General features: G+C 43.8%; 1 protein-coding gene and 1 long non-coding RNA gene across 2 annotated transcripts in view; one reads left to right on the top strand and one right to left on the bottom strand.

Moving 5' to 3' along the window:
- The first annotated feature begins 101 nt into the window (after positions 1 to 101).
- LOC131922429 (uncharacterized) lies at positions 102 to 5,151 on the top strand. The gene is made up of 2 exons (XR_009382281.1): positions 102 to 765; positions 4,778 to 5,151. It is a non-coding gene; the product is annotated as an uncharacterized LOC131922429 (long non-coding RNA).
- Positions 102 to 23,591, bottom strand: part of C12H21orf62 (chromosome 12 C21orf62 homolog) — a 27,248-nt gene continuing 3,758 nt past the window's right edge. The window contains exon 2 of the mRNA XM_059277220.1: positions 102 to 2,029. Coding sequence (XP_059133203.1) covers positions 1,324 to 2,007 — 684 coding nt within the window. The 5' untranslated portion in view covers positions 2,008 to 2,029 and the 3' untranslated portion in view covers positions 102 to 1,323. The remainder of the gene's footprint in view (positions 2,030 to 23,591) is intronic.

Raw genomic sequence — 23,591 nt, 5'->3', positions numbered from 1 at the left:
AAAGGGGGGACCAGAGAGCCTTGTCCAGGCTGTGCTCTGTGAAAGGGGGGACCAGAGAGCCTTGTCTAGGCTGTGCTCTGTGAAAGGGAAGGACTAGAGAGCCTTTTCCAGGCTGTGCTCTGTGAAAGGGGGGACCAGGAAAGAACCTTGCCTGGAGCAGCACTTTGTGCAAAAGTTTGAGTTAAGTGTGTGGTGTCTGGTGTATTTTCACTTGTGTGCCCTCTCTTAGAACCCCAAGGCATTCTTTAGTGTTAAGGATCCACCCAGTCCTTAACATTCTACTTTTCCAATATCCATAAATACACCTTTAAAATGCCAATTTCTCAATGCATTTGTTCTTCACAACTATTTGGAAAATATCGGCCTGAGTGAATTTGTCGTTTAGAGGAATTTAGGTCCTCAAACCTCTGAAATCTATCATTTTTGACTCAGGGAATTCCAGACCATGTCACAAAATGAAGAAGAAAAGGAAAAAAGGCACAGTGGTCCCTGATCTGTAGTTTCACTTAGAAGTCAGAAGTCAACTTTGAGTTGTTCTGAGGAGTGTGAAGAACATGAATCATCATCCCCTTGCCTGTCACAGAAACACTATACACACTCTCAACCATCAGGCACTCAGTGGCTTGTCTCTGTTATTTAACCGACTATTGTGACTACCATGTTAGTATTCAGAAGTCCGTGTTTTACTCCATAATTGCCATCACACGCAAAGCAGCAACGCTAGAAATTTGGCTACGCCAAAGAGAAGCCATCGTCATGGAAAGAGTGAGTACTATGTAATAGTGTGTGAGAGCATGTTTGCATAACTTTCTTACAGTATGTTACAATTTTTGTTAGTCCCACAGTGATCTTAATTTATAAGTTAGATTTTGTCATAAGTCTCTTACATTTAGGAAAAATACAGTAGGCACAGGGTTGAGTACTGTTGGCTCAGTCAGGCATCATCAGGGTCCTGGAATGTACCCACACAGGTAAGGAAGGATTACTGTATTCTGAGAAAAGATCCCTTCCTTGGGGCCATGCCTATACTGGGCTCCAATAAATAGTGCCTGGTGGGCACTGCCCTCTCCCTTCTAGCCTGGCACCTCTCCGCAGGCCGACAGTTATAGAGACCTAGCTTCTCGCTGGCCCTCAGGACGTGTCTCGGGAGTCACATAGCTCCCAGCACTGGAAGTGGAGCACAGGAAACTGGCTGTTCTTAGGTGTGGCTTTGTTGTAAATGGAGGCTGAGGGACGGAATAAACACACCTGTCTCATGGCCTTCTCCCCAGATTCCTTCTTCAAAAGGCCCGTCTGTTTTTGAGAGTTCCTGGTGGGTAGATGCTAGTAGATGATGGTGACAACATAGCTTTTGTTGTTTGGCATTGGGGAAGCTTTAAAGTAAGAAAAATCAGGAAAGTCACTGGTGAGGCTAGAAATGTTATCAATGCTGTATGACTTTAAAGATGAGTCCCTGTTGAAAAGAGCCACATCTAAGAATGAGATGAACATACATGTTTGCCAGCCTTTGTACAAGGAACCGCCTTCCCTTCTGTTGTGGATGAGCAAGCTCTGCTCCCGGGAGGGATGCTTGGCCTCAGCATTGATGCGAAGCCTCTTCAGCCCACAGATAGCCAGGTACTCGGTAGGGAGGGTGTTGGAACCACACAAGGAAAGCTTCAAGTCCTGGACCAGAGTGAACTTCAGCAGGTAGCCCAGTGTGGACGTATCTGTGAACCAGATGGTCAGATGGTCATGATAGCTGCTTTGCTCCATGGTAAAAGGAAGGACAGATTTACAGCTGCACATCAAGTTGGCCAAACTGTAGTCACAGTCTCTGATGTCTACAGGGCAGCTGCAGTTCCGAATGGTATTTCCCTTTGTGAAGATCAGCGTGCTGTTCTTCTGACCTTTGGTGAAGTGGCCAAGTGCAAAGATGCCCAGTGCTCCGAGCAGAAGCAGGCAGAGGCTGGAAGGTGGTGTCATTCTTGTCCAGCATGGACTGGTGTGTTCCTGTTTCTCCTTCATGAGCCAGTTCGGTGGAAGTCACCTGAAAGGAATCCTGAAGCTTTATTATCACAGCCTCCTTAGAACGCACACCCTGCTGGGAAAACATCCCAAACCACCAGCTGTAAACTTTCCTGTCCTGCAGTTCGGACTGAGACAGGCAGTGCTTTTATCTTGGCACTTCATGAGAAGCAGCAGCCAGACTTCTGAACTCTGCTCAGTTGAGGCATAAAACTCCCAGAGATATGTGCTGACGGCAAGACTAGCGTGCCAGGGGAGCTGGGGTGATGTCAGCAGAGGGGCTACCACATTCTGTCTACTGCAGGGACACGGCAAGACTAACATGCCAGGGGAGCTGGGGTGATGTCAGCAAAGGGGCTACCACATTCTGTCTACTGCAGGGACTTGGAGTTACTTCAGTGAGCACACCCTGCCAACACCCAGTACTTGTACAACCCAGAGCAAGCACATGCCCTTCTCCCACTCTGGATCTGACTTCCTGGAATTCAAAGACAAGCAGTTCCTACCTAGTAGGAGTCCCCTGCCTACAGATGCTCCCTGGCTGCCCACACATGCTCCCTGGCTGCCCACACATGCTCCCTGGCTGCCCACACATGCTCCCTGGCTGCCCACCCACGCTCCCTGGCTGCCTACCCATGCTCCCTGGCTGCTCACCCATGCATGCTATCTAACCAGCACAATGTGAACAGCCATGAAACATTTAATGGTAAACTTCCTTACGAACCTCATCTCCGCCAACACAGTAATCCCTTCTCTGGTCCTACAAAGCACTCATGTACCAGAGTCTATTGTAACTATGTGAAGGGACAATAAAAAGACTAATCAGCTGCCAATTTTAATCTATTATCTGCTTCTATCCCAGAACAAATCTTATGACTCAATTTTGTCAAAAATTTTTTGTGGGGTCTCAAAACAAAGCAATATATAAGCACTGAAAAAATAAACTGGGGAAGAAAAATGGGAAACCTTTGTATTTTAAAGAGTACCTGGGGAAAATGAGTGACTGGCCAGGCATATATCAATGATGCTCCCTCTTGTGGTGTCTCTAGAGGAAAACAAGCATTGTGGCAGAAGGCGTCAGAGTTCAGTTTTGCAAAAACAATTGAAGTTTCTCCTGACTTACCTGACAGTTAAAGACAAACCAAACACTGTGCTTACTGAACACTATCGGGATGGGGTGATGCTTGGTGTACATGACAGGGAAGGTCGGAGCTGTGGGCAGGGCCACCGTATAAAGGGATGGGGAAGCCAGAGAAGGTTATTCTGAGGTGCTAAATGTATGTCCAAAGAATATGATGAGAGCGGGAAGGGGACACACTGAGGGTGCAAGGTGAGGCCACAGGCACCAAGAAACTGGAAGGAGGAGAAGCTGAAATGCCAGGGCTCCGTCAGACAGGCACAGGCTACAGGGAGTGTATAAATGGGCTCAGCCAAGTCAAGAACTGGAGGAAGGCACTGGCAGCAACTGTAACACAGCCACCCAGTCAGTTCACACCTACAGTGTATTAACACAGCCATCCAGTCAGTTCACACCTACAGTGTATTGACACAGCCATCCAGTCAGTTCACACCTACAGTGTATTGACACGGCCACCCAGTCAGTTCACACTACAGTGTATTAACACAGCCATCCAGTCAGTTCACACCTACAGTGTATTAACATAGCCATCCAGTCAGTTCACACCTACAGTGTATTGACACGGCCACCCAGTCAGTTCACACTAGAGTGTATTAACACAGCCATCCAGTCAGTTCACACCTACAGTGTACTAACACAGCCATCCAATCAGTAGTTCACACTACAGTGTACTAACATAGCCATCCAGTCAGTTCACACCTACAGTGTATTAACACAGCCATCCAGTCAGTTCACACCACAGTGTATTAACACAGCCACCCAGTCAGTTCACACTAGAGTGTATTAACACAGCCATCCAGTCAGTTCACACCTACAGTGTATTAACACAGCCATCCAGTCAGTTCACACCTACAGTGTATTAACACAGCGATCCAGTCAGTTCACATCTACAGTGTATTAACACAGATTAACACAGCCATCCAGTCAGTTCACACCTACAGTGTATTAACACAGCCATCCAGTCAGTTCACACCACAGTGTACTAACACAGCCATCCAGTCAGTTCACACTACAGTGTACTAACATAGCCATCCAGTCAGTTCACACCTACAGTGTATTAACACAGCCATCCAGTCAGTTCACACTACAGTGTATTAACACAGCCATCCAGTCAGTTCACACTACAGTGTATTAACACAGCCATCCAGTCAGTTCACACTACAGTGTATTAACACAGCCATCCAGTCAGTTCACACTACATTTTACTAACATAGCCATCCAGTCAGTTCACACCTGCAGTGTATTAACACAGCCATCCAGTCAGTTCACAACTACAGTGTACTAACACAGCCACCCAGTCAGTTCACAACTACAGTGTATTAACACAGCCACCCAGTCAAGTCAGTTCACACCTACAGTGTACTAACAGCCATCCAGTCAGTTCATACCTACAGTGTATTAACACAGCTATCCAGTCAGTTCACACAGTGTACTAACATAGCCATCCAGTCAGTTCACACCTACAATTTATTAACATGGTCGTCCAGTCAGTTCACATCTACAGTTTATTAGTTGGTGGGCACTTTGCTAGCCCTAAAGAAACAAGCCTAGACTTCAGACCCCTTCAGGGTTCTGCCTTCATGGAGCTTTTGTTCTAATGAACTTGATTCTTCTTCTTCACTGTGACATCAGAGCCCATGGCCAAGCCAGACCTATATGGGAGGACCCAGAGCTGTGGCAGTGGGAACAAGGAGAGAGCCCGATCAGAAGTCAGGCAGGTGCTGTGTGCCAAGCCCTGGACCAGGCCAAGCAGAAGAAACAACTATCCACGGCAGCTGTGTGCTGCCTTCCAAGCCTTATACTCAATGGACGAAGATGAACAGAGCCAAACTGAGACCAGCTACCAGAACACAGAGATGGCTATAAAGATGCAGCAGAGGGATGACCGGCTTTACTGCAGGACTGGATAAGCTTTTTTGTAGTCTCTTGTGTTTATTTTGAAGCAGACATAGGAGATTCTGAAAGTTTATTAAAAGGTGTATTTGTGAGTAAAAAGCTCTGAGAAACTTGGGGGCCAGTGTGTTTCGTGAACAAGAGGCTTGCCTGATTTAAATGTCATCAGAAGGCACAGGTGACTGACTACCCCACTTTGTAAGGACAGGAGGGACCTTGTCAACTACAAGATCATTTTAGACAATAGTTGTCCCAGATTCTATGAGGTTTCTGGGACTCCACATCCCAGGAACCTTGTGCTCATGACACTAGGAATACTGTGAACATCACGGGCTCTCTCTGACCCCTGCCTAAAAGAGACAGTCACAGAGACAGGACATCTGTGCATCAGCCACAACCTGGGAGGAAGTGACATTCGTCAGGTGCCCATACTGTGCAGGGCATGCAGGGAAGAGAAGGGACAGGAAAGGAAAAGCATGACTGTTTGCTGGAGAATGGATACCAGAAGTTTCCAAGGAGATTTGGGACTCTCTTTACAATGGTCAGGGCCTGACTGGGCACTCGGACAATCCCTGCCCCTAGACACCAGGGAGCCCAAAGGCCAGGACGAGGAGGCCAGTTGCTGGAAGCTTCACTAAGGGTGTACAGGTTGGGGCAAATGTCCTGCTAGCCATTTCATTCCATTTCAATTTATTCCTCCTCCAGTTTTCCAGGAATTTCTTTCTGCATGTTTGTTGAACACAGACTGTGAAGACCCTAGCTTCACTGTGTGGTCACTAGTTTGTGCTCAGGCTATAAACAGAATGGCCACAACTAAATTACATTACCTACATTTTATGGTAGCACAAGAGGGGGTCCTACTGTGACAGAGGGACAAATGCTGCACAGCAGAGCCAAGAGGAGGGGAATACTGAGAAAAAGACGTGTCCTGTCAACATGGCCAGAGAGTTCTCGCCCAACAGGACCTTGGGGCTCTCCCTCCCCACTGCCACCCCTACTACCGTAGACTCAGTTTTCTCTGTCCTCTGAGATTTTCCAAATTCTCTTCATTCTATGCTGATATTATGGGTATTCTTCCTTTTTCCTCACTTTAGAAATAGTCCCCTCCTCAGAATCAGAGGGAGTAGGAAGAGACAACGGAGGTGTGTAAAAACGTGTGTATGCATGTGTATGTGAATGCCATAAACTCATTGTGTATAATTAACATATACCATGACTTATCAAAGCAACATAATTAGATTATGAAAACACTACTATTTAAAATGACTTCTCTTAGATTTATGGGGGTTACATATATGCAATATTAAGCATAGCATGCTTCTTTTTCAAGAGAAAAGAAGAAATAGTCCCTTGCTCAAATATCACCTCCTCAGTGAAGCATATTCGATGTCTTCAAACCCCAGGTGTAGTTACACACAGGCTTAATACGCTGTACCAATAGTCACTTGGAATTGTGGCAGTCTACTGTGATGACTGGCTTAAAGGTGTTTTCTAGTGGGAGAGGACCCCCGACCCTGATGAAAGGGCTCTTGTTTGACTTTGTGTTTTGTTTCTAGTGAGGTGCTCTGCATGTAGCAAGGACTCAAACCAATTCCACTGATTGAGTAAAAAAGCACAGCTCAGCAAATAGCCGCTACAGGACGCCAGTTCAGACTACCAGAGTGAAAATGATTGGTTGACATGTCTAAAGAGTCCGCGGAAGCATTTTAAGCATGCCTTGGTCCTGTTGCTCAGGACGGTAGGTTATCAAGCTTCAGTCTTCCTCCCCCGTGGGCGGGATTCTCAGACAAGCTCATAGCTTCTAGGGACAAGAGGGTGTTAGAGACAGCTTTTCTTTCAGCTGAGCAACCTACAGAGGAATTTGTATTTTTAGCCTTCGAAACTATAAGTTGAAGAGACCTCCCCCGACCTGACTGTCTCTCCAGTCTCCCAATAGATAGAGACAAAAATGTGTCGTCTCCCTGAGTCAGACGCTCCACCCTGGGGCCGAGGAGTAGGATAAGGGACTGGGGCAGTAGACTTGGGGGGGGGGGGCAAGAATGCAGGCTGCACAATTGGAAATCAAAGAGCAGTACCAGAGAAAGGGGAACAGACCCTGTATGCCCTCAAAACTCGTGTGTAAGCTGACCAGCTGACCCTCAAGCTCTCGGCAAGCACTGGTAAAATGTGTGCCAACCGTGCGGGGACACGCTCCGTCCTGTGGTTCACTGTCAAGAGTTCGTGTCTCGGTGTGTCTCTAATGTGGTGGTGTTAGAGGCGGTGGGGCCTTTTAGAGGCAGAGCTTCCTGGAGATCATTAGGCCACTGAGGGCCTTGCTCTCAGAGAGCAACGCAAGGCTTGTTGGATTCTGATTGGTTTGATGAGAGGGCTGTTAAAAAGGAAGGAGTCTGACCCCCCCCCCTCTGAGTTCTGGCTTTCTTTCTCACCACAATTTCTCTCTCCCACATGCTTCCACCATGATGCCAGTTGCCATGGGGGTGCTTACAAGAGCTAGTGCAGTGCTACTGTATTTTTAAGCCTTCAGAACTGTAAGGTAAAGAAACTTTTTTTTTCTTTATAAACCTCTCAGTCTCAGATATTTCCTTACAGTAATGGAAAACAAACTGATAGACTTTGGGAGATGTATTTGGTGTCCTCTTTATTGCATGGCCCTTCACTTTTGCCTCCTCAGAATCTTCAAGTGCTTTTGCAGTAACACTTTGGGAACTATATTTGTGACAGACTTCTTTGCTAGCTCCCCAAATACTGGCTTAAAATGTGTTTCTTGGGGTCCTGGGCCCTGCCTGTTTTTTGTGCTTATCTTCAGTACCACAGCTCAGGCTGGAGCCCTTATCAACCTCTAGCTCTTGCATCTTCCCCGTTTTCTTTACTGGGGTCATTTCCCTAGTTCCTTTCCATTTTTGAATAAAAATCCCTTCTGACTTCAAATTAAATATACTTCTGAAATAAACTTTTAGATCACATTTGATTTTTAATTGTTGCAATGATTTGAAGAATGGTACTGCATTTCTCCAGGCATACTTCTGTCCTCTACATTCATTAAGTTTACAGAATTCAAAACATCATTATTTATGACATTCCAAGTATGTTTGGGGTGCATGGTCCAGAAGCTCTCCTCCCTCGTACACAGTATCTTCTCACAAATGTAACTCCTCCAGTTTAAGCCTTTTGGAGCCAGGTCTAAACATGCTCTAAACCCTGGGCGTAACCCTGGATTGAGAAAGAATCTCTGTGGAATTTGTGCTGAAGCAACTGATGTCTGTATCTACTTAATCCAAAAGTCTTTGCCTTCACACAGCTTGTCTCTTATACTAGTTGCTACCGAGAGTTCCTCAGCTAAGTCTCAATAGTACCTCAGACTTTAAAATCTCAACAGTGGTTTAAAGTCTCAGCTCTCATGAGTGGACACAGTTTTTATCACTTTGCTAGAACTTTTCATGTCTAGTGATGCTCTCTGAATTGTTGTCATCCTCCACTCATCTGCCTGCTGACCTGGGTACAGAAAGTCCTCTGCCCATCAGTACCCCAGCCTCTTTTCTCCCCTCCTGGCATGCCTGACTTCTTGTCTAAGTTCCCTTTAATGGTACAGTGCTATGTGATTGACTTCCAATCGACTGAATAGAGAAAGAAATTCTGAGGAAGACCCAAGAGCTCTAGAAGATGTCAAACTACCAAGAAAAGCTTGAGTCTCGGATGACTGTGGAGAGGAGCACAGCCCTCCTTAAGTGTCACTGGGCTGTGATGTAAGACACTGCTGTAAGCCACAGGTGTTTGGGACGTTTGCACACTGGTGCCAATCTCAGAGCAGATACAGCACCGATTGGGGATGCCAGTGTTTACAACTAGATCCTCTTTTCCCAGACAATGGTGGACCAATGTTTAGAAGGTGTTTACTCAATATCAGACTAACACAAAACACTCTAATCATGGGAATCCAAAAGAAAGAAGGTACCAGACATCCTTCACAGATCTTGACATTTCCCAAGGAACAATGCACTTTAGGAAACAGCCGCCAGGCAGTCAGTGAGAAGACGAGCCTCTGGCAGCACTTGCTAAAGATACAGATGAAGCATTAGGGGTGGGCACTGTTTGGACTTTGAGAAGACGGGGGCTAGGTTAGGAGAGACATGCAGTGCAGAGAATAACTGAAGGACCTGGTGTGTTCAGATCACATCATGCATCAGATGTCCTGGGCCCATGAGCTGGGAACATACACAGTGCAGGTCTAGACAGGACCTTGCTGGCCAAGCTGAGAGATTTAGATTTTATGCTGATAGCAGTTTGGTCTCCAAACTAGTCTAAAATCATCTCATCAGTTAAAAAAATGGAAATCTTCCCAAATAGATATGATACTTCATTTACACATATTGTCTACACTGTAAACAATACCCAAATACAATTTAAAAAATTTGAGATAAGAAAATGAAAGTTTTTGTATCTCCATCTGTATCCCTCTGGCTTGGCCTGTGTACCTTCCTCAGTGTCCACACCCCTCTGGAGCTTCTCTGAAAGAGGCAAACATGGACTGGTAAGGTTTGTAGCAGGGGAGAGATCTGTGTTTAAGGAAGGTAGCTGAAGCTGCCAGTAGAGATGGAACTGAGGGAAGAGATGTGTCCTAAGGAAGGGAGCACTTTGCATTTTTTTAGGTTTACATCTTTCCATTATTCTGACTCTTAGCTCTAGGCTCTCTAGTTAGATCTGTTCCAATACCTGGAACCTTGAGGGGTAGACAGACCCAAGAGAGAGCAGGCTTTAGGAGATGGGGCTGAAGATAAAACTCCTTCTTCCTGTGGGCATGTGTTTGATACACACACCTGAATTCCTCAAAGGGAACCAGTGGTGTAGGAAGCAAGAGTCCGGATGGGAATAATGGAAGCCACTCAGCTTCTCACTCTTAATATCTCAGCATAACTTGGCTAGAAACTCTGCTTCTAGAGCCATGTGTCCTGTTCCCATGAGAAACTCTGCTTCTAGAGCCACGTGTCCTGCTCCCACTAGAAACTCTGCTTCTAGAGCCACGTGTCCTGCTCCCATGAGAAACTCTGCTTCTAGAGCCACGTGTCCTGTTCCCATGAGAAACTCTGCTTCTAGAGCCATGTGTCCTGTTCCCGTGAGAAATTATTCTAGAGCCACATGTCCTGCTCCTGTGAGAAACTCAACTTCTAGAGCTATGTCTAATTCTTAGGAATTACTCCTAAGAAGCTGCCTTCAAGTAAGATTACCTTTCAAGATAAGTAATAAAGTAATTGGCCCTTTCTTTGTAACTGCAAAATGCAGCCTGCCAGCAAAGACCTAAGAAAAATACCTTGCTTGCCTACACAGTTAGTCTATAACAAGTTGCTTGGGTATGAATGCTATGTGGGTTCTTGGGATAATTTGTTTTTCACCTGTAATACGTAATATGTTTAATCATGTAAGGGATATGGAAAACATGCTGTCTTTTACTGTTTGTTTTGTATTCATTGTAATCATTCACTTGAGAAACAGAATGTAACCACATTGTAATTTTTACATTGCTTGAAAGATTTTGCTGGGGTATACAACATGTAAGGGAAAAAACAAAGATAGGGTTAAAATGAACTAGAAGGAAAACATCAAGGATGAAAGAGTTAGAAGGAAAACATTAAGAATAAAGATAGAGTTAGAAGGAAAGCATCAAGAATGAGGAAGGAAATCACCAGGAAAATAAAGAGTAGAGAGAATACAGAAGAATAAAGAATAAAGAAGGAAACCATCAAGAGAGTGTGAGTCTCTTTTTCCCTAAAGCTTCAGATATAAAAGTCATAGTACGTGCCGACTCTGTGGATTCCCTTTGAGCCTTGTGCTACTGGGGGCTGGTCCCCAGGCAGTGATAGAAAGTTCTACATTTTGATCCATAGGCAACAGGAAATGACCTTTGACATACTTCTTTCAGCACTACCACAACTACTCCAACAAGGTCACACTTCTTAGTAGTGCCACTCCCTATGAGATTATGGGGGCCAATTACATTCAAACTACCACATTCTACTCCTTGACCCCCATAAGCTTATAACAATATCATAATGCAAAATGCTTTTAGTCCAACTCCAAAAGTCCCCATAGTCTATCACAGTCTCAACAATGTTTAAAAGTGCAAAGTTCAAAGTCTATTCTGAGATTCATGCAATTTCTTAACTGTAATCCCCTATAAAATCAAAATCACATACTTTCAATATATAATGGCACAAGATACATATTACTGTTCCAAAATGGAGGAAAGGGAGCATAGTAAGGAAATACTGGATCAAAGTAAGACCAAAAACCAACTGGGCAAACTCCAAACTCTGCATCTCCATGTCTGATGTCAAAACATTCTTCAGATCTTCAATTCCTTTCAACTTTATTGACTGCAATGCTGTGGGATGTCTTTCTGTATACTGTGAATGTGTGTTGCTCTGGTTGGTTGATAAATAAAGCTGTTTGGCCAATGGCAAGCAGAATAAGATTATGCAGTACATTTGAGCTGAAGAGAGAGAAGAAAGGAGAGTAAGAGAGACATCAGCCACTGCCCAAGGAGCAACAAGATGCCAGCATACCAGTAATATTCCAGCCACTTGGCAACATAGTTCAATAGGAATGGGTTAATTTAAGTTGTAAGAGCTAGCTAGCAAGAAGCCTAAGCCCATAGGCCATGTAATTTGCAATTAATATTAAGCCTCTGAGTGATTATTTTATAAGCAGCTGTGGGATTCCAGGGCTGGGTGGGACCGGAGAAACTTATGGCTACACTACAACACACTTTTTCTCTTGGGCTGTTTCTACTCCATGTTAGTATCTCTCCTCAGTGAGTATCCCATGACTCTAGCATCTCTAACATCTTGGGGTGTCCAAGGCAATCTAGGCTTCACCTTCATAGCTTTACATAATTGTAGTTTGAGTTTTCCTGCCTGGCCCACAGTCAGGGCAAATCTCTCTCACCTGCCAGTCCCACAGCCTCAGACCCAATCAAGTAAACACAGAGACTTATATTAGTTACAAACTGTATGGCCATGGCAGGCTTCTTACTAACTGTTCTTACAGCTTAAATTAATCCATTTCCATTAATCTATACCTTGCCACATGGCTCGTGGCTTACCGGCATCTTCACATGCTGTTTCTCATCGTGGTGGCTGGCAGTGTCTCTCTGACTCAGCCTTCCACTTCCTAGCTTTATTCTCCTCCTTGCCCCGCCTACACTTCCTGCCTAGCCAATGGCCAATCAGTGTTTTATTTATTGATTAATTAGCAACACATTTGCCATACAGAACATCCCACAGCACATAATGGCCTCTCTTGGCCTCCATTCAGGGACACACCTGACACATGTCTGGCTTCAGCAGCTTTCTTTAGTTTTGAAGGAAGATTCCAAAACCCCTTTTCTCTACCTTTGACTCTAAAGCTAGAACCACATGGCTGAAGCTGCCAAGTTCTGCTCCTTGCTGGGGCTGGAACATGTCCCTCATTCAGTTAATTCTTCACTAGCTTTCTGTTTTCAATGGTTTCCTTCACTGCCTAAGCTTGCTGTCCTGGAACTCACTCAGTATACCAGGCTGGCCTCAAACTCAGAGATCCACCTACCTCTGCCTCTGGAGTACTGGAATTAAAGGCATGCACCACCACACCTGACTCTAAGCTTTTCTTTAATTCTTTTTCACAAGTTGGAAACTTAGCTGGATGGGATCTTGCTCTGAGGTCATTACTCCCTTTATTCCATTTCTTAATCCGTTTATCTCCTTGAAGACAGGATTTAGCTCCATTCCACTTCCTGGTGCTCCTTTTCTCCTCAAATTTTACATTTTGTATTTTTCATTACTCAGCTTGTTCCTTTTCATTATAAATATGTGTAAGAGTGACCAGTAATAACCATACAATAGTATCAATACTAGACTGTTTTGAGAATTCTTCTGCCAATGGAATTAATTCAAAACTCTTCACTTTAGCCTCAGGCAGACTTTTCTGACAAGGGCAAAAAGCAGCCACATTCTTCACCAAAATATTACAGGTCTCTAGGCCACATACTAGCAATCTACTCTGAAACCTCTTGAGTCAGCCCCCCCCCCAGTTCCAATCACCCTCAGCACCACTGTCTTCCATGTCCCTACTAATACAGTCCATTAAACCACACTTAAAGCATTCAGCTGATTTTCTAATCCACAGTCCCATACTCCATATTCCTCCAAACAAAAAAATGGTCAGACCTATCACAGAAATACCCCACTCCTGGTACCTACTTCTTTCTGTCTTAGTTGGGGTTTCCATTGCTGTGAAGAGACACCATGACCATGGCAACTCTTACAAAGGAAAATATTTAATTGGGACTGGCTTACAGTTTCAGAGGTTTAGTCCATTATCATCATGGTAGGAAGTAAGGCAGCATGCAGGTAGACATGGTGATGGAGAGGTAGCTGAGAGTTCTTCATCTTTATGCACAGGCAACAGGAAGTGAACTTAGACACACTTCCTCTAACACTGCCACACCTACTCCAACAAGACCACACCTCCTAATAGTGCCACTTCCTATGAGCTTATTGGGGCCAATTACATTCAAACCACCACACCACCTACTGAATGTTTCCACCAAGGAATTTGAAAACTGCCTTGATTTATGACCATCTCTGTTCTGTTACTATAAAGCCTCATCAAACATTACCACATTGGAATGTGGAATTATGGGTAACCTAAATCTGTGTTCCTAGGCCATGGTCATTCATATTTGGCTCCAGAATAAACTTTTATCTCATTTGAAACCAGAGTTGTGTCTTTGCGATGACGACACCTGTGAGCAAGCCCAGTAGGTTCACTGGTTCAGCAAGCTGGCCTTGGGTGAGATGGGACTTTGTCTGTCACTGGTGCCCTACTGGGGTGAGTAGACGTTTGTTCATGTCTCCCCAGGAAAAGCTCATGTAACAGTGGGCAAGACGCTCACAGGGACACTGTAAAGTCTTCGTGTAGGATCCCAGAAAGCCTCTTGAGTTTCCAGAACTTCTCTTTTCTTTGGGTGTGTTCCAGGAATCCACTGCAGGGGGCAGGTCAGAGATAAACAGTGTGGTGGGTATTAAAGGGGAATGATGTCCTTGTTGCTTAATATTTCAGAACTCATAAAGCAGAAAGTTCAGTGAACTTGGATCTCCTGCTGACCTTTTCTTAATGTGTTGTTTTTCTTTCTTCTTCACATTCCACAGCAGCACAAGGGATGAGCACTGCACTGTCACATGGCCTTCCGAAGTGCCAGACACTGTAGTCACCCTTCTGTGGGTGAAGATCATGCATCTCTCTCTCACTGTGGCTTACAGAGTCCACAGTGAGGCAGGACCCAAGCACACCATCATTGGTGCAGTCGGCATGTTGGGTGACTTAAACAATTTGCTTAACTTCGATATTTAATAGTAAACTATTTACTATCATCTCACAAACCTGTTGGTATGAAAAAAGGAAAGTAAAACTTTACATCTCGGATATTGAAATTTTGGCAAAATTAGCTTCAAGAATACAATTTGGGTCATTACTGAACTCAATGTCTTTGTGACTGTTCACAGAGTTGTGATTGGGCCAACTTGAGAGTCATTCTGAGTCCCATGTATTTTAATGTGGTGCCGGATGATACTCCTACCACACAGGTTAGAAACCGAACAAACCAAATGTTCCTAAGCACTATTACTGCTATATAAATACATTGTAACAACCATGGTACTAAGCTCTGTTCACAAACCACAAAGTTTCCCAGTGCCAAAATCGTAGTGGTATTAGAACCCTGTCAGCACGCCCTGTCAAGACATACCAAGAAGCCACTTCAAAGTTAGAAGTACCTGGCATGATCACTGCATCTTGTACCAACAGTTTGATTCTAGAACAGTCTCAGTGGAAAACTCCCCTCTTTGCCTCATATTTTTCTGTAACAAGTCAATTCAGAATTATGACCAATTATAGAAATAGGGAGTCCTGAAATCATTAGTGAGTTAACCTGGGAACTGAAGGAATTAATTGTCCATTCCCATATCTACTAAGTCAGATGTGTGTGTGTGTGTGTGTGTGTGTGTGTGTGTGTGTGTGTGAAATATTTAAAGGAACTGCAGGAGTACTGATGTCAATAAAATACATTATTTTTTAAATTGCCTTTGCTTATTTTCTGCATGGGGGTGGGGGTGCCCACCTGCAACAGTGAGTGTGGAAGTCAGAGAACAACTTGGGAGAGTTGGTTCTCTCTTTCCATCCTGTGGGTCCTGAGCATTGACCTCAGTTTGTTAGGCTTGGTGGCAAGCACTTTTAACCGCTGAGCCATTTTACCAGTCCCCAAACACACAATTTCTGATTTCCTGGTCCCACCAAATGATAGGCAGACTGAACAGTGGCCCCTAAAGATGCCTCTATCCCAATCCCTGGTACATGTGATAGATAAGCTTACAAAGTGGTAATATGTGTCCAACAGCTAAGCCCCATCTCCTAAATGTGGGTTTTTTTGTTTTGTTTTGTTTTGTTTTTTTAAGATTTATTTGTTATGTATTCAGTGTTCTGCCTGCATGTATGCCTGCTCGCCAGAAGAGGGCACCAGATTTTTATTATAGATGATTGTGAGCCACCATGTGGTTGCTGGGAATTGAACTCAGGGCCTCTGGAAGAGCAGTCGGTGCTCTTAACTTCTGAGCCATCTCTCCAGCTCCTTCTCTTGAATGTTCTACAGTGTCTCCCAAACAAGCATCCCCAGCTGGGGACCGAATATTCAAACACATGAGCGTGTGGGGGACATTTCCCATTCAAACCATAGCAAATGGCAAGATGGACTTCTCAGGTGGCATTAAGTTAAGGCTCTAAAGATAGGGAGCCGACCATACCTATTGGGGTCCTTATGAAAGATCACAGGAAGAGACGGGAAAGAAAAAGGCAGTGACAGTTCTGTGACTACAAAACAGGAAGTGTGCATAGCCTCCAAGAGCTCCACAGGCGAAGGGGAGACCTGGGGGTTTCCAGAAAGAAGCGGCCCTTCAGGCATGGGCTTGGCCCACTTGTTTGTTTGGGGAGATGCTGGGCAGATGTGCTGTGGACATCAGGTTTCTGCTGTGACAAAGCCCTGACTGTCTTGCTGACAGCTGGTCTCCAGCCCTCAGCACAGACCCTGATGGACAGGAGTGCCTTGAGTGGATTATTCTAATGATCCCCACCACAGCTAAGCCAAAGATGGACCCGCTTGGTCTTTGTTTGCTTTTTGCCTTTGATATTCTAGAACTGTGGAATGTATCACGTCATCAAATCGGTAAGCAGGCCAGACAAGATTTCACTGCCATCTTAGTGACTCCAGAGGCTGAGGCAGGGGCAAGATCAGACCAGCCAGGGCAACATAGCAAAGCTCTGGCTCCAACAAAGCCAAATCCCACCATGTATGGTAGCGCATACCTTTAACCCCAGCACTCAAGAAGCAGAGGCGGGCAGATCTCTGGGAGTTAAAGGCCAGCCTGGGCTACATCGTGAGTCCCAGGACAGCCAGGACTACATAGAGAGACCCAGTCTCTAAAAACAAAACAAACAACAAAAAAGCAAAATCCACTTTGTTCTTTAGCAAGAATTTCATCCAGTGGCTCAGCCACGACAGGGAAACCCTGATGAGTTTTTGTGTGGGTGTGAGACGGTAAGCATTTGAGGTCACTGTCTTATCTATTGGGTGTTATATCATCTTAAAAGCCATATATATTGGGCAAAAATACATGAGGTTTCCCTCAAGCTTCTGTAACTTTGCCAGTAAGTCTAGCCTGGGTTTGAGCTGGCCTCAGACCTTCCCTATGAATCTGATGAGGGAATGGGGTTAAACACACTTGCTTAGAATGGGGTTCATGAGCCCCATGTCAGAGGCCTTGAGTGCTCACACCTCCTACCACAACCCTCTCAAGCCTGAGAAACAGAGAGTTAATAGGTATACAGATGCCCCCATGATATCCAAGAAGTGATTCTAATACCCTGCCTCACAGTCTTGCAGATAGCCAAACCTGTAGACTTTATATGTAAGCCATATATATATATATATATATATATATATATATATATATATATATATATATACACAATATTTGCATATAACACAAATATACATCCTCCTGTATACTTAAAATTGTATTAAATTGCAATATAAATGCTATATAGTCATCTTGCTACATTATTTAGAGAATGCATGTTCAGTATAGACATCAAAATATTTCATGAATATTTCCTATCCGAGGCTGATTGAGTCTACAGATAGTGAACCTGTGGATTCAGAGAGCCAACAATACAGTTCTCACAGACACTGATGAGCAGGACAAAACCTTGCCCTTATCCTAGGTTGAGGGATTGTGACAGCCACTGCTGTGAAACCCTCCCACAACCTGTCAGGAGCGTGGTCTAAAAACTAACTCCAGGAGAACCTTGCTCAAACGCTGGGCTAGGATCCTGGCTGAGGTTGCCAAAGGCATAAGTAGGATACTGATCACTTTGAGGTGAGTGAGAGACAAGAAAGGCTGCCAGGCCTTTCCCGTTTTATCTGCCTGTTTCCAGAACAATGAGGGGTTTCAGGTCCCTCACTTGAGGTCTACCACTGTTACATTTCCAGTCTCTCCAGCTGGTTGTTACCTATGAGTCTTAGGCTTTTTCTTTTCTTCTGCCTTCAAGTTCAAGGTCTTTGAACTTTGAAAGAAAAGTAACAATAAAGTTTTCCTTGAGTGATTTAAGATGCAAATATTGGAAGCAAAGGACATTTAAACTTTATTCCTTTTTTGAATGATTTTTTTAAAAGAGTTTTAAAAATTACTTCCAGATGTTACGACTAAAACTAACATGACATCTGGGAAAAGAACAAAGACAGTTGATCAAATCGAAGCAGCTTTAGTTTGCTACAATGATACATTGATACTGGCTCATGAGTTGTAACAAATGAACTAAGGTAAGATGTTTTCTCCACACAGAGCCTCTCTGTGCTATCTGCGTGTTCTTTATGGCAAACCTATGCTGTGGGATGTTCTGTATGGCAAATGTGTTGCTGATTAGTCAATAAATAAAACACTGGTTGGCCATGAAGTGTAGGCGGGACAAGGAGGAGAATAAAGCTGGGAAGTGGAAGGCTGAGTCAGAGAGACACTGCCAGCCGCCACAATGAGAAACAGCATGTGAAGATGCCGGTAAGCCATGAGCCACGTGGCAAGGTATAGATTTATAGAAATGGATTAATTTAAGCTGTAAGAACAGTTAGCAAGAAGCCTGCCACGGCCATACAGTTTGTAACCAATATAAGTCTCTGTGTTTACTTGGTCGGGTCTGAGAGGCTGTGGGACTGGCGGGTGAGAGAGATTTGTCCTGACTGTGGGCCAGGCAGGGAAACTCTAGCTACAAACCTAACTCTTCTAAAACATGCTTATTAAAAAGAGTGCATCCTGACTCTCCAAAACCTGTTCTATGATGGCAGGAGCTCCATGAGATAATCTAAGCATCACAATTTGGGCTAAATCAAATGCTCACGAAGTGGATAGGAACTACTCCAAATGAATTCTTCAGACCTATAGCCACAGAGAAGATTCTGGCTTTCTTAATGGCTGTAATGATTAGTATTAGCTGCTAACTTGACAGAATCTAGAATCCCCTCAGAGATTGGTCTCTAGGTATGCTTGTGGAGGATTATGTTCATTGTGTTCATTGGGATGGGAAGATCTGCCCACTGTGGGCGGTATCATTCCCTGGATGGGCTCCTGGACTAAGTGAAGGAAGGAAGGAAGCTGAGCAGCAGCAGACGTACATCACCCTCTGTTTCCTGATTGGAAGCAATGTGACCAGTTACTTCCACATCCTGCCATTGACTTCCCCAGCATGATGGTACCCAGGAACTGTGAGCCAGAATCAGTCCTTTCTCCTTTAAGTTGCTTTTGTGGAGTATTTTATCCAAGCAACAGGAAAAGGAACTACAACAGTAATAGTGGAGGCCAGGCACTTCAGAGATGCAAGTGGGAAGCAGACTCTTAGGAAGTGCCCCAAACGAGGAGGGCAGAGGCATGAAGGAATATCTTGGGATGAACCCTGAGTGGTGTGTATTCAGGGAGGAGTACATCTCTGGGCTCCCAGCATGTTTTATTTTCCAGTTCTGACTTGATTTCTCCTGCGTGTTGCTTACATTGCCTCTTCAGTTTGGGGACAGTTTATTTTTTGTATTTGCTGAGAAACCGTGTCCGTTTCTTAAGTTGCCTTCAGCTCTCATGTCTTTCAGGAAACTTTATCAGGCTGGCGACACAGCTATTACCATGGATAACGGACAGTGCTTGTTCCAAACTTACTTTTCTTTGAGTATCAAACCAGTTTACAATAAAATACATTAAAAACCAGCCTTGCTAAGCAGATCTGTGATCGTATAGCCTGCTACCTGTGTGAGCATTGTGAGCCTCTTCAGTCAGGCTTGGTTTTGTAATTACACTATTAGAATCATTCCCATCAGTTTCTCAGAGACCTGCCCTACAACATTCCCAATCCAACAGCTAATTCACTGGTCTCACTGCTGCTGACTTATCACCACAGTTTGACATAGTTAACTACTTCCTCCTCCTTCTCTTCCTCCTCCTCCTCCTCCTCCTCCTCCTCCTCCTCCTCCTCCTCTTCCTCTGCCTCCGCTTTCTTCTTCTAAGGCAGGGTATCACTATGTAGCCCTAGCTGACCTTGACCTTGCTATGTAGAACAGGCTGGTCTCAAACTCATAGACATTTGCTTCCTCCTGTCTCCTGGGAGCTCCTGCTCCCTTCTAGAGTGAGCTTTCTATTCTTTTGTGGCACCGAGGCTCCTGGGCTTTTTACTGTGCCCACAGCTGCTCCTTCTGTCTCACCCCCCTCCCCTGTCCTTCTTGGATGCTCGAGCTCATGGCCTTTTCCTTTTTTCTAGCGCATCCTCTTTCCCCAGGGTTTTCATGATGCTCCTGGCTTTATACTTCATCCATGTTGACGATCATCTAACCTCTCTAATCTCCTAACCTCTTCCTTAGGTTTCAGGCTCAGGTGTGCAGCATTTGACCTGCAGGTTCTTCCTGAATGTTTAGTAAGCATCTGTCAAACATACAGCTCTTTTTTCCCCCAAGAAAATTCAGATTTCTAGGTAGAAGAGAAATTCTAGTGCCAGTTTTTACCATCCCTAAGCTCTGCGTTCCCAAGGCTAAACCTGAAAACTGATAGTCATGTTTGGGTTCACCAGACTCCAGGCTGCTTCCCACCCGAGACCCTCCAGTCAGCCCATGTGGTGTAGACCCCGGTAGGCTATCTCTGCCCTCCCTCCCAGTCCCTCTCCATTCATGCCCAAATTCTCACAGCTGCTTCCAGAGACTGTCACCTCTTCCCAGCCATTCTCTGTCACTTGGGACTCTATAGATCAACAAACTTTAGCCAGAGAGAGAGAGAGAGAGAGAGAGAGAGAGAGAGAGAGAGAGAGAGAGATTAATACAATTAGAGATGAAAAGAAGTCATTTCTAGATATATACAACTTATCTGAGTTAAAGCAAGATGAAATAAATAATTTAAAGAGATCCATAATATCAAATGAGATCAAACAGTAATTATAATTTCCCATCTGAAAAACCCCCAGGGCCAGCTAGTTGGGGTTAGTGTGGAATTCTACCAGGCCTTCAAGGAACCAACTCCAGCACTCCTCAAATTATTTTGTAAAATAGAAAATGAAGGAATATTTACAAGTTCTTTTTTACAAAGCAAGTATTACCTGGACACCAAAACCAGACAACGATGCAGTATCAACAAAAAATGATAGGCCAATCTCTCTGATTGGACATGCATGCAAAAATTCTCAACAACAAAATACTTGCAAACTGGACTCAAGAACACATTAAAATGATTATCTGCCATAATCAAGTTGGCTTCATTCCAGAGATATTGGGATGGTTCTATAACATAAGTCAGTACATGTAATCTATCACATACAGAAACTCATGGATAGAAACTACGAAAGGCCTTTGACAAAATCCGGCATCCCTTCATGATAAAAGTCCTAAAGAATTTATGGATATAGGAAACATACCTCAACATAATAAAGTTACTATACAGTGAGTCCACAGCTAACATCTTGTTAAATGGAGAAAAACTCAAAAGCAGAGCCACCAAAATCAGGAACAAGATAAGGATGTCCATTTCCCCTCCTCCTGTAAAGTAAAATCCTTGGAGTCTGAGCTAGAGCAAGAAGACAAATGAAGGAGACAAAAAGGATACAAATAGGAAAGGAAAAGTCAAAATATCCTCACTTGCTGATATAATGATACTATTCATAAAAGACCCCCACGACTCCACCAGGAATTGCCACAGCTGATAAACACGTTCAGCAGAGTAGCAGGATACATAATTACCCTGCAAAGATCAGTAGTCTTCCTAAACACACCCATACTCTGGGAAACAGTGCCAGGCACAAGAGTCTAAAGATACCTTAGAATAGGCCTAACCAAGGAAGCGAGAGACTCACCCAGTGAAAACTTTAAGATACTGAAAAAGAAAGTGAAGACGATACCACAGATGCAAAGCCCTCCCGTGCTCGTGGACTGGTAAGATTCATTTTGTGAAGATGGCCACCCTGACGAAAGCAATCTATAGATTCAACACAATCTCCATCAAAACTCAAAAAATCTTCACAGAAATGGAAAAAATCATCTTAAATTTCATATGAAAACACAAAAGACCCAGGATATCGAATACTGAAAAACTAGGAGGTACCACCACCCCAGATTTCCAGATAGACTACAGAACTATAGTAATTAAAAATAGCATAATATGGCATAAAAACTGACACATTCATCAGTGGAATAGAATTGAGGGTCCACATATAGGTCCACACTCCTCTAGATGCCTGATTTTTCACAAAAGGCCAACAATAAACAATGGGGAAAAGACAGCATCTTCAATAAATGCTGCTGGTTAAATTGGGGAGCTACATGAAGAATGAAATTGAGTCCTTTTTTCTCACTCTGCATAAAACTTAACTCCAAATGAGTGAAAAAAAACTTCAACATAACACCTGATATCTGATAGAGAAAGAAATAGAGACTGAACTGGACCCCATAGGCTAAGGAAAGGACCTTCTGGATAGGACCCTGGTATCAAAAAATGGGGCCTCATGAAACTAAAAAGCTTCTGAACACAGAGTGCCATCATTCCAGTGAAGTGGCAGCCTACAAAATGGAAAAAAACAGCACTAGCAATACATCTGACAGAGATTGTTAGTGTCTAGAATACTCAAAGAATGAAAAACATTAAGCATCAAGAAAACAGACAACCCAATTCACAACTGAGGATGAAACTGAACAGAGAGCTCTCAGAAGATGAAATACAAATGGCTGAAAAACATTTTTAAATGTTCAACATTCTCAGCCATCAGGGAAATGTGAATTAAAATTACTTTGAGATTCCATCTTACTCCAGTCAGAATGACTATTATCAGAAAAAAATAAATGACGCCTAATGCTGGCAAGGATGTGGACAGAGAATAATGCTTCTTCTCTGCTAGTGGGAGTGAAAACTGGTGCACCTACTATGGAGGTCAGTGTGGAGGTTCCTCAAAAAGCTATAAATAGATCCATCACAAGCAGGTATATCCTTAAAGACTCCATGTCCTCTATAAAGATGACTATAGCTGCTCATCCAAGAAATGTAATCATTCCAGATGTCCAGCAACTGATGGATGAATAATTCATGTGCCACATTCATGCAATAGAATATTATCCAGTGATGAAAAAAACAAATTAGGAAAATCACAGGTAAATGGTGGAGCTGGAAAAAGTCATTAGGAGTGAAGTGGCCTAGATCCAGAAAGAGAAACTGTGGTAGTTTGAAAGAAAATGGTCCCCAAAGGGAGTGGCACTATTAGATGTGGCCTTGTTGGAGGAAGTGTGTCACTGGAGCAGGCTTTGGGGTCTCTTTTGCTCAAGCTTCCCTCAGTGTGACTGTCAGTCTACTTCCTGTTGCCTGCTCCAGCACCACATCTGCCTGCACACTGCCATGCTCCCCACCATGATGAGAATGGACTGAACCTCTGCACTGTAAGCAAGCCATCCTAATGAAAACTTTTCTTTATAAGAGTTACCATAGTCATAGTGTCTCTTCACAGCAAGAAAAAACAAAACTAAGACAAACCTTGCATGTTTTCTCTCATATTTATGTTAGCTTTGAATCTACAGATATGAGTATTTCATTTGGAATACCTATAGAGATCAGGAAATTAGTAATGGACCATGGGACACTTTCAATGGAGGATAGATATAATGAAGTGATATAAAAGATTAAGGGAAAATAATGGAACAGGAAGGGTTAAATGTGAGTTAGGGGGATTGGAGGACAGGGTAGAAGAGTGAATACCAGGAATGACAAATAATACTAAAGACTTTTCAAAAACAGTTATATGGAAACCCTTTCAAAATCAGTCTTATGAGTGTAGAAAGTTCCTAAAATACATAATGGATATGAAGAGTTGAGGTAGAGTTTCTCTGTAGTGGGGCAGCAAAGCCCCTAATAGACATCACAGGCTAACAAATAAAAAGCCAAGTGCCGGGAATAGGTTACCTCTTTTGGAG

This window comes from Peromyscus eremicus, chromosome 12, assembly GCF_949786415.1.
Source record: "Peromyscus eremicus chromosome 12, PerEre_H2_v1, whole genome shotgun sequence".
Taxonomy (NCBI): domain Eukaryota; kingdom Metazoa; phylum Chordata; class Mammalia; order Rodentia; family Cricetidae; genus Peromyscus; species Peromyscus eremicus.
This window is presented reverse-complemented; position numbering and strand designations above follow the sequence as displayed.